We start from the raw sequence: 13792 nt of genomic DNA, 5'->3' as shown, positions 1-13792 counted from the left end.
CAGCAACTGGCATTCAGACGCATACTGCCTCCAAACAGTGGAGGCAGAAAGAGACTGAAAGGCTCTGGTAGCTTTTGCATTTTATGTTATACTGTATAAAACTAAAAGGGAAGGCAGACTCTGTTATGCAAAACAAATGTTTAGAATGTCAACGGTTTTAATGTTTTGTTTGTTTTACTGGTTAGAATAATTTGCACCATTTGTTCATAATACAAATGCGAAAAGCTGCCTTGAGTTTGGAAACATGAGATATGGATGTTTTAACTGTGCTCACTTGCCTAGGGGCTTCGGACAGCAACTCCCCCGACTCTTCATGGGAGCAATTTTTCCAACTCTTTTGAAACTGAGTGGGCGAGGGGGTTTAAGGAAAAACAGGGTGCACCAAACAAACATTAGCTCAATGAAATAAATTTGCTAGTAGTCTGTTTTAAGTGGACAGCTGACCTGAAGCCTGCAAGGAAATGTAAAACAGACAGCTTGGTTGGTGCTTGATTTGCTGTTATGTATGTCAAGTCAAAAGCATTGCGCAAAGGAGAATCTGGGCTTGCTCTGCTGAGTCCCTTTTGAAAGGTACATCTGACCTTTAGGTCAGCACTTCTGTGAAGCAGCAGATGGGAGATGGTTTCCTTTCATAGCAGAATTTCAGCATATATGCTTGAATTGCTCACTATTAGGGGATATTTGGAAGCAAAGGTGAATATGAATTTATATATATATATCCTAGGTCTTTTAATCTTAGTTTTATCTCTGGTCCATTATGCTACCTTTATCTGCTGTTTTAAAAATAATATTGTTGTTTCACAATGTATTTTACTTAGCCACTCATTGTTGTATTTGTAAGTTGCCCTGAAAATATGTGTTTTTCCCCTGCTGAAGGGCTACACATGAATTCTTAAATAAAGATGCAATGGTGGGGAGGGTGCTGCTGTGCAGCCAAGTATGGGGGCACCAACAAGCTATGCAAATAGAAGGTGATATTAAGTCTGCCCCGCTTCTCAGTATTGCAGGAGGGCACCTGGGACTTCCCAGTGACCTGGCTGTGGGAGGGATGCCACCCACGTCATAGGGACTCCTGGCCTCGTGACGCCCCCCCCCCCCGGCTGACCAATCAGGATAGCTAGGGGCATGGCCATTAGCAGTTTAAACAGCAGCATGGCCAGGGGGTGACCTCCTTTCACCTCCTCATGTTTATGTTGCTTGACAGCAGCCTTGCTATGGACTAAGGTCGGCTGCCATATTGTTGGGGCCAGGTAGGAATTTTTCCGCTTGGCAAATTGGCACCAGCCATTTGGTTTTCGCCTACCTTGTAGCAACTGTCACAACTTTGTAAGGTTAGGGATTGGGTAAGCCTTGTTTATGGGAAGGGAGGTGGTGGCCTCCACCTGTCCCTCCAAATTAAGGGTACCCGTTAAAGGGATCTGGGGGCATGGTTCCTGTCTGAAGCTTGGCTGTGGGCTAGGGCCATGGCACTGGGGCCATGTCCACTGGGACTGCCCCAATTTGATGTATATAATAGGGCTCCCCATACCTCTGGTTTACCCTTATGAGACTCCCTGCAGATGGGCAGGAGTCAGGATATAGTCTGGTTTTACCCAATGCCTAAGCCAAACCACTCACATCTGTAACCAATAAAGTTGTGGCCTATTTTATCCCATTAACCTAAACATTCGTGTCTGTGTGTTTGTTAGCTAAGGGAACTGCGGGGCCCAGGGCCTCGCTATGCAAGTTCCCATTGGGATGAGCCACTTAGCTGTGAAGTTCCCAAAGTTGACCTTAGGTGACATTCCCTTAGCTGAGTTTGTGTGCAGTTTTAATGCCTCATCTAGAACACCTAAAGCTGTCTGGGGCAATGGCCAGGAGGAACCACATGGCAGGACAATGGATGGTGATGGAATGAACTGCCCATGTGGAAGGTTTCGTTCTAACGTCTGCTAGTGAAAAAACTGCCAAGCAGCAGGAAAGCTGAGATTTCTCCTGAAGTCATTATTACATTAAACGTTTTTGGATCCCACTGTGCTAAATCAATGGCATACATGTCTATGAAAATTCCCCGCCCTCCCCAGGTGATGAACTGCACAGCCAGGCACAGAGGCAAAAAAGGAAAAGGAGTAACAGCTTAGTTATGAGCAGCACAACTCTAAATAATGAGCTTAAAATGAGCTAAGCCATTGCCTTCTTCACATGAGGCCACATTCTCAAAACAAATTCCCTATATTCACAGCAGTTAGAGACTAGGGCATTGCCCATTTGATACACTGGGAAGTCTAATACATCGACCCAATTCCTGCTGCTTTCCCTATCTACCAATAACATATAATATATACAATATTCTCCCAGAGGCACACACTGACAGCTGCAGTCTGCAAAATGCCTGTCACTTGGAGGAAAACTTTCTCATCTTTTTGCACCAGATGCAGGAGGTGAGAGATTTGGGTTTCAAAAGGAACACATTTAACTGATATCCTTCCAAGACTTCACTGCAGTTACTTAATGGTAGGAAGATAATTAACCATCACTGTGATCCCAATTGAACAGCAGTGTTTATTGGCAACCAGATATGTACAGATGAACCAGTGTAAATGGAAGAAGCAATATGCTGAACATGGCTGATGCAACATTCTGCTGAAATGTGGCTTGTTAATACGGCAGATGCCAAGTGTTCTGCTATATGAAAACTTACATTTCACAATGCCTTATAGGAACATAACTAAGTTTTCAAGCAATACTAACATATTTTGCTTTTAAATGATTGGCAGGTAGTTTTTTACACACACACACACACACACACACACACACACACAGGCACCTGTCCAAAGCAATTTTCCCAATATAGTAGCCAGTGTTTCAATTATACTTCAATATGAGTTTAATATTTAAATACCAGCCTGCCAATAGACTTCCTGGACTACCTTATGTAAATCCTTAGCTCATGGCTGCCCTTTTTCCTTCAGTAAAAAAGGAAATTAGTTCCATGTTATTCAAACCAAATTTTCTAGTCATTCCATACTAGAATTCATACTCCTATTCTGTGTCTGAATTTGCCACTGTTGGTGCCTCTAGGCTGTCACTATTTTGCAGGAGGGATTCAAGAGCATACCATATATTTAGGTTTGGGCAATTAAAGTGGACTAATAATAGTATTAGCCACCTCAGGCGCCACTCCCATAGTCACCTAAGTGAAAAGGGATTTGGGGTAGCATTTGTGTGGGAAAATGAGCAGGCTTCATAGGGAAAGAGCCTTCATTTTCAGAAGTGAGTGCTCTAACCATGGAAAGGATAGGTGCACAATTTCTGGGGAGACAGATGGGGGGAAAGTAATCTGACTGAAAATAACACAGCTAAGCAGAGGGGTAGATTTGCCAACATGCCTCAAGTGCAACAAACAATGCCCCACCCCCCTCCAAGACACTAACAAAACTATCCCCACAATGTGACCCCCAAACAGTCACGCTTTTATGGGGCAAAAGTCATTTACTAGAGACGTGGATAACTAGTGTGTCATTCACAACAAGTGGAGAGCCAGGATCACACCATGGTTAGAGCACCACAGGAGAGCCTGTGTTCAAATTCCTGCTCAGCCTTGAGGCTTACTGGGTGACCTTTGGCCAAGTCCCTATCTGATATGGTTCTTTTGAGGATAGAAGTGTGTTCCTTGGAGGAAGAATGGGATTAAGATGAAATTAATTGTCTCCGGACAGCGCTGGCCCCCGGCCTCTTGAGTGAGATGGGCGCACCAACCCCAGAGTCTGCCAAGACTGGCCCGTACGGGCAGGGGTACCTTTACAGTAAATCACTGCATTTCCTATGGTGATAGTGGCTGGTTCATGATCACCCAGGTGAAACCATAGCACCTGGAAAGGTCCCCCGTAGCTATGAACAGATGCAGATGCAATGATCAGTCTGACCCCCACACTCTGATGGGAATAGAAATATCCCAAGTACTTACTCGACTTAGAGAAGCTTCCGAAGCCATCCAAAATAGATTTCAGAGTTTCTTCAAACTTATCTAAGGAAAAGTGCAGCTGCAAAATAAATAGTTTTGTGAAAGACTTAATATTTATTCATTCCCCTTATGGTGTTTTCAGTATAGTCAGTGTTTCCAGCTGAATCGAAAAGCATTCAAACCAAAGGTTCAATTATATTTTATCATAGGGCATGACAAAAAGGCAAATGCTCTATTAATTAGAAAATAGGAGAAATGCATGAAACATTTCCCACCCCTGCTTCCAGCTTATAATTTGGATTCACTTACCCTTTGAAGACTCTCTTTAGTGTTCAAAATAAAGGTGTTTAAAAGCTCGCTGAATGGGAGATACACAAAAAAAACACAAAATTTGTATGCAAATTAGTCAAAGGCAAATACAGGGAAAAGCCAAGATTAATCTCACGAGACAGCATGCACCACATAGCAAAATGTAGATTTAACACATTTTAATTCCTCAGTTAAGTATTTATCTCCGTGGAACTTTCACCTCTATAGTCAAGTAAATTCCATTAGCAAGAATCCCCAGTGAACTTGTTTTTCTGAAATGCTGACAGATGGCAAGTGCTAAATCAGGGGTTCTAGGAATTGTAGGAGTAATTGTTTCAGCAAGTCAGTTTTACCTGCTAAGAGCTGATGATGGAAAAAAAGAAAATGGGGGGAAGGACAGGACATGGTAGGTTTGTGGAAGAGGAAACATTTGAAAACGGTGCCACCAACCCGAGAAAATGAAGGAATAACAAATGAAAAATGAACAGGAGAATGTGTCTGGGAGGTATTCTTTCTAGGAAGGTGACAAATGCAGAGGAAAAGATTGAGATTGTGGCTTGGGAGCCCTTACCTGGGTGAATGAAGGACACGCATACAGTGGTACCTCTGGTTATGTTCATAATTTGTTCCGGAGGTCCATTCTTAACCTGAAACTGTTCTTAACCTGAAGCACCACTTTAGCTAAGGAGGGGAACTGTGATACTGAACAGACAGGCAATGCCTTATTGGTATGGCATGAAAAGTGAAACTAGAGCCAAGACTAAAGGACTTACAAGGTACACGAAAGGTCTGCATTCATGAGTTTGTTAGGTCTGCTGTATAGTCACTTTTAGACAATAAAAGAGTTAGTGTTAATCCACCGCAGTCTCTGGCATTCATTAAACAAGGAGAGGGAGATCTTGCTAGTGGCAGCAATGCTGTCATACTTTTCATTGTCCTTTTTAAAATAAAGCTTAAAGGTATGTTCTCTTTCAAGAACTTTACAGAAGGAGAAGAGGCAGAAGCATAGGTGAGAATTAAAACATTTACAACACTTAGAATATGCATGAAATGGCATGAGCACTAGAATACAGTGGTACCTCTGGTTAAGAACTTAATTCGTTCTGGAGGTCCGTTCTTAACCTGAAACTGTTCTTAACCTGAGGTACCACTTTAGCTAATGAGGCCTCCCGCTGCCGCCATGCAATTTCTGTTCTCATCCCGAAGCAAAGTTCTTAACTTGAAGCACTATTTCTGGGTTAGCGGAGTCTGTAACCTGAAGCGTCTGTAGCCCGAGGTACCACTGTATATGAAATGAAGCTATGTTTGTCACAGAGAAAACATCACAAAGGAAAAACAGTGGCCTGTTTAGCATTGTGGTGAACCCAGTCTTAGAATGTCTCAAAACAAAGGAAATGTCTGATCACCTATGATTGCGTGGGCACACAGAAATTACAGAGGAGAAAGTCCTGCTTAATATTTCAACTGACAGGAATACAATGCAACAAAATTACTACTGTATATTGACCTTTTACAAGAAGGTTGCAATTATTACTATGGGAAATGAGCTTTCTCAATGCATTATATCCAACTCCTATTCACCTGTGGAAGTCTTCCATGTGGGGTGGGGTGGAGTGGGAAACAACATGTCATCAAGAGGTTCAACAAGAAGTCACGTTACTGACACCATGGATAGGTGTCATGTAAACATATCAATTTAGATTAGAGCTAACTTGGCAGGCTCTGCATTGTTTTGCCTTGCAGTTCTCTCTCTAGCAGAAAGTAACCTACACAAGGGAAGCAGAGTTGCAAAGCTGGCCTAATGGGCCTTCACTCTGAGGTCTCAGGGCAGGTTACAGTATTAAAGCACAATATTAAAAGCAATTTATAACCATAAAAATAAGGGGGCCTTAATAACATACACCTCAAATGTCAAAAGCCTGGGTAAAGAGGTGTATAATCAGCATCATCTGAAAGTCATATAATGAAGGTGCCCAGAGTATAGGAACCAACTCCTAGAAGAAGAAGAGTTTGGATTTGATATCCCGCTTTATCACTACCCGAAGGAGTCTCAAAGTGGCTAACGTTCTCCTTTCCCTTCCTCCCCTACAACAAACACTCTGGGAGGTGAGTGGGGCTGAGAGACTTCAAAGAAGTGTGACTGGCCCAAGGTCACCCAGCAGCTGCATGTGGAGGAGCGGAGACACGAACCCGGTTCCCCAGATTACAAGACTACCACTCTTAACCACTACACCACACTGGCTCACCACACTAGGGGCTTCGGGGGCTTCGGCTCTCCCAATAAAATGTTTGAGGGGACTGCTCCTTCCCCCAGTTTATGGACAGTGCCATTCAAAAGGTGTGCGTGCACCACATCATACCCCCAATATTTTATTCAAGAATATAGTTCTTAACCTGCGGTCTGAGGACCAGCAATGGTCCTTGATGTAGTTTCATACAGTCCTCAAGACTTCAGTGAAAATAACAGAGGAAGAAGGTTGGAGGTTTTTTAAAGTAAGTTCCAGATGCAGGAACTTACTTTGTAAACTATAAACTGAAAAGCTGCCTGCCTTTTCAGTACCTCAAAGTGCTGCAGTGGAAAATTTCTCCTCCAAGCCCACAGAAAGCTTTTTTGGACTGTGTTCCTAGAGGACAAGCACGCCAATTAATTTTAATTTAGAAGCACTTTTTGGCAACTTCCCATGAGTGGCCGTAAGGAACAAAGTTGTGGTGATTTGTGAAGAGCAAGCAAAACAGAACCATGATACTCAACACAACCAAGTTTCTTCCATTTTAACTGAACTCTAGATAAACTCATACCACATAGTGAACTTGTCAATAAACTAAGATGAAAATTAAATTTGGAAATTAGAAGGCAAAAGGTTTGAAAACCCAAGATAAAAACAATATTGTAAAGAAAATAATTCCATTTTACACAAAACCATCAAAACAAAGTTGCAGATCTATAATAATTTTATGCCGGATATTATTTTTGTGTAGGGGCTGTATCCATTCGAATAGAGAATTCTTGTAGAGGAGAGAGGTGTCCACAAACATTTTATAAACTTTATTATTTACAAGATGAGGAGCCTCTGTTATAGAAAGCCATAGCTTACCTGTTGCTTAATCATTCTGCTACCCAGAGGGGCCTTCCAGTCTCACATGATGCACTTAGGCACAACCCAGTTAAAGGGACAGTGTTCCCACAAGGGGAGTCCACTGGCTTTCAACTGGGGTGCTGGGACCCAGTACTTACTGGGTGTGGGTCACAACAGCAGCACTGCCACCACACAAATATATTATTAAAAAGAAAGGCCTGGGTTCCCAAATCCTTGTTTGGGTTAAAAGAGGGTCTTCGGTCAGGAAAGGTTGAAGACTACTGACTTAAATTAAATGTCCTCCTTTGTGTTGCTCAGTGCCAGAGCAGAAGGCCAGCATCTCTCTCTCTCTCTCTCTCTCTCTCTCTCTCTCTCATCCATCCAACCAACCAACCAAACAAACAAACAACCACCCTTCATCCAAAGAGCTCAGGCTGCTTCACAGCATAAAAACACAAAATGAAGAAAGACAAAATACATAACAAAAACAAGAACAAAGGGGGGGGACCTCCACAACCCCCCCTCCCACAAACACATTTAAAATGACATATAATCTTAATCAGCTTTTTCCTTTGGGGGGAGGGCAGGAGAGGAAGCATTTGGGGGATAAGGCTGCAGTGTGCATTAGAAGGTTAACCTTTTCCTCTCCAGCTCCATTTCCCCCCTCTACAAACTTCACCCCCATCTACACAGTTGTTAGGCTTGGGGGAGGAGAGAAGCTTTAATCGGGCGCAACTGGCATTGAGGCTGTGAGTAGGATCCAAAGACGCCACAGGCCACGTCTGGTCCATGGGCTGCCAGTTCCCTGTCCCTGATTAAGAAAGAACAACATCTTCAACAGGAGCAATTGAGAGGTGCCAAATACAGTTCCAGACTTGTATTTGTTACACCATGGCAAAGGGCTAGCACTCAAGTTAACCTTTGCAATGCTGCTCTGTGCGGCATGTGCCATAAAAGAGGCGTGGCTTCTGGTTGCTGACAAAGCAATAGAGAGGTATATAGGCACAAGCTCTGCAAGCAGCAAGATCAGTAGCTGAAGTGGGGGGAAACCTGAAAGGTAGGAGGTGGGGTGATAATGAACAAGACACGTAACTTCAGATAGCAGGAATGGTAGATGAGAATTGCCCGCGTGAAATCCAATCGAAAGTGGTCAAGCATATGTTAGAACTTGCCACATGTAGGGGGAAAATAATGGCTCTTGCATTATATGTGGGCTCAGAGAAACAAAAAGGGAACCCTACATTGAGAGGACAAAGCTCAAAGGCAACAATTCTCTGCAGATGTAGATGATAATGATAAGGGATGATGCTTTGGGTAAGGGGATTATGACAGAACAAGAAGAAATTGCGTAAGGTTGTTTTTTGAAACAATAAATCTGCATTTAGAATTTTCTCTAAATGTTTATAAAATCAGATGGTTGTGAATCTTGCTTTTAATTTGCTTGTGGATAATGTTTCCCAATAGATTTTCAATGGTTGTCTTATCAGAAGCTTTTCAATGTATTTTGTCAGAGGAGAGATAATCATTTGAGCAACTACAATTGCCTGAAGTCTTTCCATCAAAATACAGCTTTCCTACAAGAACACACAAACACTTTTTTCATATTTTTCTCGCATCTTTTTTTCTGAACATAATATGTACCAAATTGGAATTATTCATCACTCCACAGGGGGGGAAATCATTAAAATCCCTCACACTTGGTTCTGAAGTTATTACATAGCTTGCTGAAGGGAGGAAAAACTTCTGTGGTTTTTCTTGGGGTCCATCCTAATCCTCTCTTACTAACAAAGCATGTATTAAAGAATGCCATAGGGAGGCTGCAATATCAGTAGAACACACAGCTCTAAAATGCTTGTTTATATGATAAAGCTATACATTTTAAAAACACATTCATTCCCTCAAAACATACCAATCATTCTAATCATGGCCTACTTTTAATCAAAACGTAAAGACTAGTGTAGCAGTGCTTTTGTTCAGCCATAAGGCATTTCTCTGCATTTTTTTGTGAGAAAATTCCTCCCTGCCCCCGAAATTCACTCGAATGGAACTTGACAAGACAGACTCCTATCCTCCTGACAAAGAGCAGATGGAAAGTTAATGCCTATTAGGCTAAGGCAAACATTGTACACTCTCATTTTTCCCATGAGAGGATCTGCTATATAGCCAATTCCCTGTTCAGACTAATATACATTTGTGTTTGGGTGGTGCTGTGCAGGACATATTATCATTGAACTGTAGAGTTGAAAGGGACCACAAGGGTCATCTAGTCCAACTCCCTGCAATGCACAAATCTTTTGCCTAATGTGGGGCTCAAACCCATGACCCTGAGTTTAAGATCACTATACAGTCATACCTTGGAAGTGGAATGGAATCCGTTCCAGAAGTCTGCTTGACTTCCAAAATGTTTGAAAACCAAACCAAAGCTCCTGCAGCCAATCAGAAGCCATGGAAGCCGCGTCGGACCCTCGGGTTCCAAAAGAACATTTGCAAACCGGAACAATCATTTGTGGGTTTGCAGCATTCAGGAGCCAAAACGTCTAAGTTCCAGAGCGTTCAGGATCCAAGGTACGACTGTACTCTGGAAATGATAGTCCTTAGCACCCTTCCACCTCCAGTTTGAATGTGTTTCCCTCTGAATGCCAGTTGCTTAGAATCTTATGGGCTTCCCATAGACATCTGGTTGGCCACTGTGAGAACAAGATGCTAGACCAGATGGGTCACATGCCTGATCCAGGAGGCTCTTCTTCTTATGTTCTCATTGTTTTAGGGCATGTCCACAATATATATATTTTTCCAGAGGGACTGGATGTACTGAATGGCTCCATTTAATCCTCAAAAGTCACATGGCAACTTAAGGCAGATCCCTACTAGCCCATGTAGCAAATGCGGACACTAATGGCTATCAAAGTACACACACACACATTTATAGGGCTCATTGTAGCCAGGGGATCAAATCCTCCAGCAGCACAAACACAGAAAACAGTAGCCTACACAGCAAAATCTTTATGCTTTATGTACGGAGGGAAAGCCAAACCCATATTGAAAAAGGAGTGCTTTTCCACTGAGAATGCTTTCAGACAACCTGCTTATTCAGTACTCATCCTGATTTGGGTAGACTTGATGACACTGGTTATTTAGGAAGCATTCACCTTGATTTGTTTGTGGGGGAGGTTAGATGATGTTGTATTGAGCAAGTGATACCTCACAATTTCCAGTGCATTTTCCCATCACTTGCTGCAAAAAGTCCAATCTTTCAGGGAAGTGGGTTTGCTGAGCAAGACCTCTCAATCAAATGTAACTGTGCCACCTGAATTTGCCAGTATGTGATTGGATCCCATCCAAAAATAGTAGTAATTTGGAAGCACCAGTTCAGGCAACAGGAAAGAGAAGAGAGCTGCTATAGCCAGGGGTGACACCCTTTAAAGGCCTTCTGCTGGTCCTGCCCCTGGGCATCCACCAGATGCTGTGACTGGCTCTTGAGCCACATCAGTCCATAACCACTCCTGGCTTTCTGTCTGCACCATGCTGGGTGCACAATGTGATCTGCTGCAGAGAGGGTGGTGAAGTTGCATTAACAGTAGAACCTTTTAATGAGGGTGAAAGAGTAGAGCACAAAATATGGTTTGAAGCTCAACATCCAAAAAACGAAGACAGTGGCCACTGGTCCCATCACCTCCTGGCAAATAGAAGGGGAAGAAATGGAGGCAGTGAGAGATTTTACTTTCTTGGGCTCCATGATCACTGCAGATGGTCTCAGCAGTCACGAAATTAAAAGACGCCTGCTTCTTGGGAGAAAAGCAATGACAAACCTAGACAGCATCTTAAAAGCAGACATTACCTTGCCAACAAAGGTCCGTATACCGGTAGTTAAAGCTATGGTTTTCCCAGTACTGTTGTATGGAAGTGAGAGCTGGACCATAAAGAAGGGTGATTGCCGAAGAATAGATGCTTTTGAATTCTGGTGCTGGAGGAGACTCTTGAGAGTCCCATGGAATGCAAGAAGATCAAACCTATTCATTCTGAAGGAAATCAGCCCTGAGTGCTCACTGGAAGGACAGATCCTGAAGCTGAGACTCCAATACTTTGGCCACCTCATGAGAAGAGAAGACTCCCTGGAAAAGACCCTGATGTTGGGAAAGATGGAGGGCACAAGGAGAAGGGGACGGCAGAGGACGAGATGGTTGGATAGTGTTCTTGAAGCTACCAGCATGAGTTTGACCAAACTGCGGGAGGCAGCGGAAGACAGGAGTGCCTGGCATGCTCTGGCCCATGGGGTCACGAAGAGTCGGACACGACTAAACGACTAAACAACAACAGCTGTCAGTGTGGGAGTGAGACCTCTCTACTAAACAGTTTCTTAGCCAAGCTGCAATGATATTTATGGGGGGTGGAAATCTTGTAGGACTTATACACAATTGTATTCAACAGAAGGAAGAGTCAACTGATTTCACAGCTGTTTGCTTACTTATCGTGTTTTTCCTTGATCTTTTTCTTATTCTCTTCAAATTGCTCCAAGACACCTTTGAATCTTCCAGCTGGAAAATTAAATGGTCCTTTTTCCTTTCCATCCCCTGCAAAGAGCTGTGGTTTAGACTGGTATTTGGCAAAAATACTGGGCTCATTCTGTTTTTGAGAGAAAGAGAGACAGCATGTGCTAATATTTAACATGCATTAACAGAAAGACAGATAAAGCATCACCCAGGCTATAGCAACTACACTTTCACTAGGAAACAGAGCCTCTTTTTCAGAGAAGTATATTTGTTTCAAAAAGATTTACTCCACTGTTCAGTCAGAAAGATTTCATAGCAGCTAACACATGGTATGTTAAAATACAATTCAGTAAAAATGAAAAGGAAAGCAAGGGCTATAGCTTTGTGATGCAAAACATCTTCAACTCAATCCCTTGGAATCTCCAGGCAGAACTACTTTGAGTAAAGCATCTTTCTTTCTTTCTTTCCTTCCTTCCTTCCTTCCTTCCTTCCTTCCTTCCTTCCTTCCTTCCTTTTTCTAAACCACCAATTCATTTTTAAAAAGCATTTACATGAGAGGAGAGCGCTGTTGCTCTCAGCTTGTGGGCTTGCCATATGCATCCGGCTGGCCACTGTGAGAACGGGATAATGAACTAGATGAGCCATTGGGCTGATCTTGCAGGCTCTTCTTATGTTCTTATGAGTTGTTGGCATTTCAGGAAGAAAAGGCCTGCTTTTAATCCACCAAACCGCTGTAGAAGAAAATGGAAACCTCACTCCCTTGATCTTCAATTTAAGCAGAAAGCCTATCCTGCTGGATTACTCTCTTTCATCTTCAAAAATGTAGGAAAATCCATTTACAAAGTGCAGACGGGGCAAAAAGTATCAGGACAACAGAAAGGACCACATTGTACTTTTGAATCTCGAACATTAGGGGCTCGTCCATACTTCTGCTTATCTTGTACCTAGAAAGCACAGCTCTGAGCAGTTTTCCGCTTGCCCCACTGTTGTCCCAGAGAAAACGTGTTATTTAGCACTTAATTGGACCAAACGTCAGTCTGCAGAAACCTCACTGATGTTTACTCCAATTCAGCATTAAAGAGCAGCTTTTCCCCCAGGGAAAGAGTTGAGAAAGTTTGGATGAGCTCTAGATTTCTTTTCAGTGAAAAATGACGAATGAGTTGTAAATGGCACACTATTCAGAACAGCACAAAAATGGCTACACACACTTCCAACTAGTGGGTTTAGCTGGAGACGCCTGGCCTTCCTCCCAATGAAGCTCATATTTGCATGTGATTCCCCATCAACTTAAAGGTATGGTTACAGAAGTCTACTTCTTTGTGTAGAAGTAGCCTCTAGCCGTATCAGAGAAGCAACTATTTTGTAGCATTGCACACCACCCCAGTCTCTGAGCTGTGTGAATTTCCAGGGATTCCAGACACTCACCTAGGGTTTAGGAATGAGGCACAGCTGAGACTGTGGTGTCTTTATGATATATGGTTTATTTACACATATTTACAACCTGAGCATATGATGGAGGGGTTCACAGCATTACCACCCTAAAATTGTCTTGTTTCTCTCATAGCTATAGCCTTGGATTCAAACAGAAATCGAACATTGTTCTGCCTCTCTCCAGCTTGCTTCTTTTTCATCTAGTTCATATCACTGTAATAACTCTGCCTTTTCCTTCTAACTAACTACAAGTTGAGGGAGGAGCCCCACCCATTTGCTAACTCACACAGAGCCCTTTCCCTTTGTTCTCTTAATGGCCCATCACCCAGGTGATCACCTGCCTTATATTTCAACACTTTCTGGATCCAGGGATTAGAAGGGTCTCTACGTACAGCCTATTTCCCCAAGCTCTTAACTATCTGCACATACCCCACACCCCACAAGACATCTGTTCCAAGATATACAAGCAAACAGCAAAATACAAGTTCCCTGTGGAAAAGTAACAAACAAGTTAGCAAAGGCATTAGAAGACACATAATCAA

The 13792-nt window shown here is 42.8% G+C and overlaps 1 protein-coding gene across 14 annotated transcripts in view; it reads right to left on the bottom strand.

Annotated features, from left to right (window-relative positions):
* IHO1 (interactor of HORMAD1 1) overlaps positions 1 to 13792 on the bottom strand; it is a 46256-nt gene that overhangs the window by 18027 nt on the left and 14437 nt on the right. For all 14 annotated transcript variants that reach the window (XM_081853263.1, XM_081853259.1, XM_081853266.1 and 11 more), the window contains 3 exons: positions 11795 to 11952; positions 4253 to 4301; positions 3947 to 4022 (listed from right to left, as the gene is read on the bottom strand). In XM_081853263.1, coding sequence (XP_081709389.1) covers positions 3947 to 4022; positions 4253 to 4301; positions 11795 to 11952 — 283 coding nt within the window. The remainder of the gene's footprint in view (positions 1 to 3946; positions 4023 to 4252; positions 4302 to 11794; positions 11953 to 13792) is intronic.

This window comes from Podarcis erhardii (assembly GCF_964252035.2).
Source record: "Podarcis erhardii genome assembly, chromosome: 2".
Classification (NCBI taxonomy): domain Eukaryota; kingdom Metazoa; phylum Chordata; class Lepidosauria; order Squamata; family Lacertidae; genus Podarcis; species Podarcis erhardii.
Note: the sequence above shows the minus strand (reverse complement) of the source record. Positions and strands in the feature narration are given on the sequence as shown.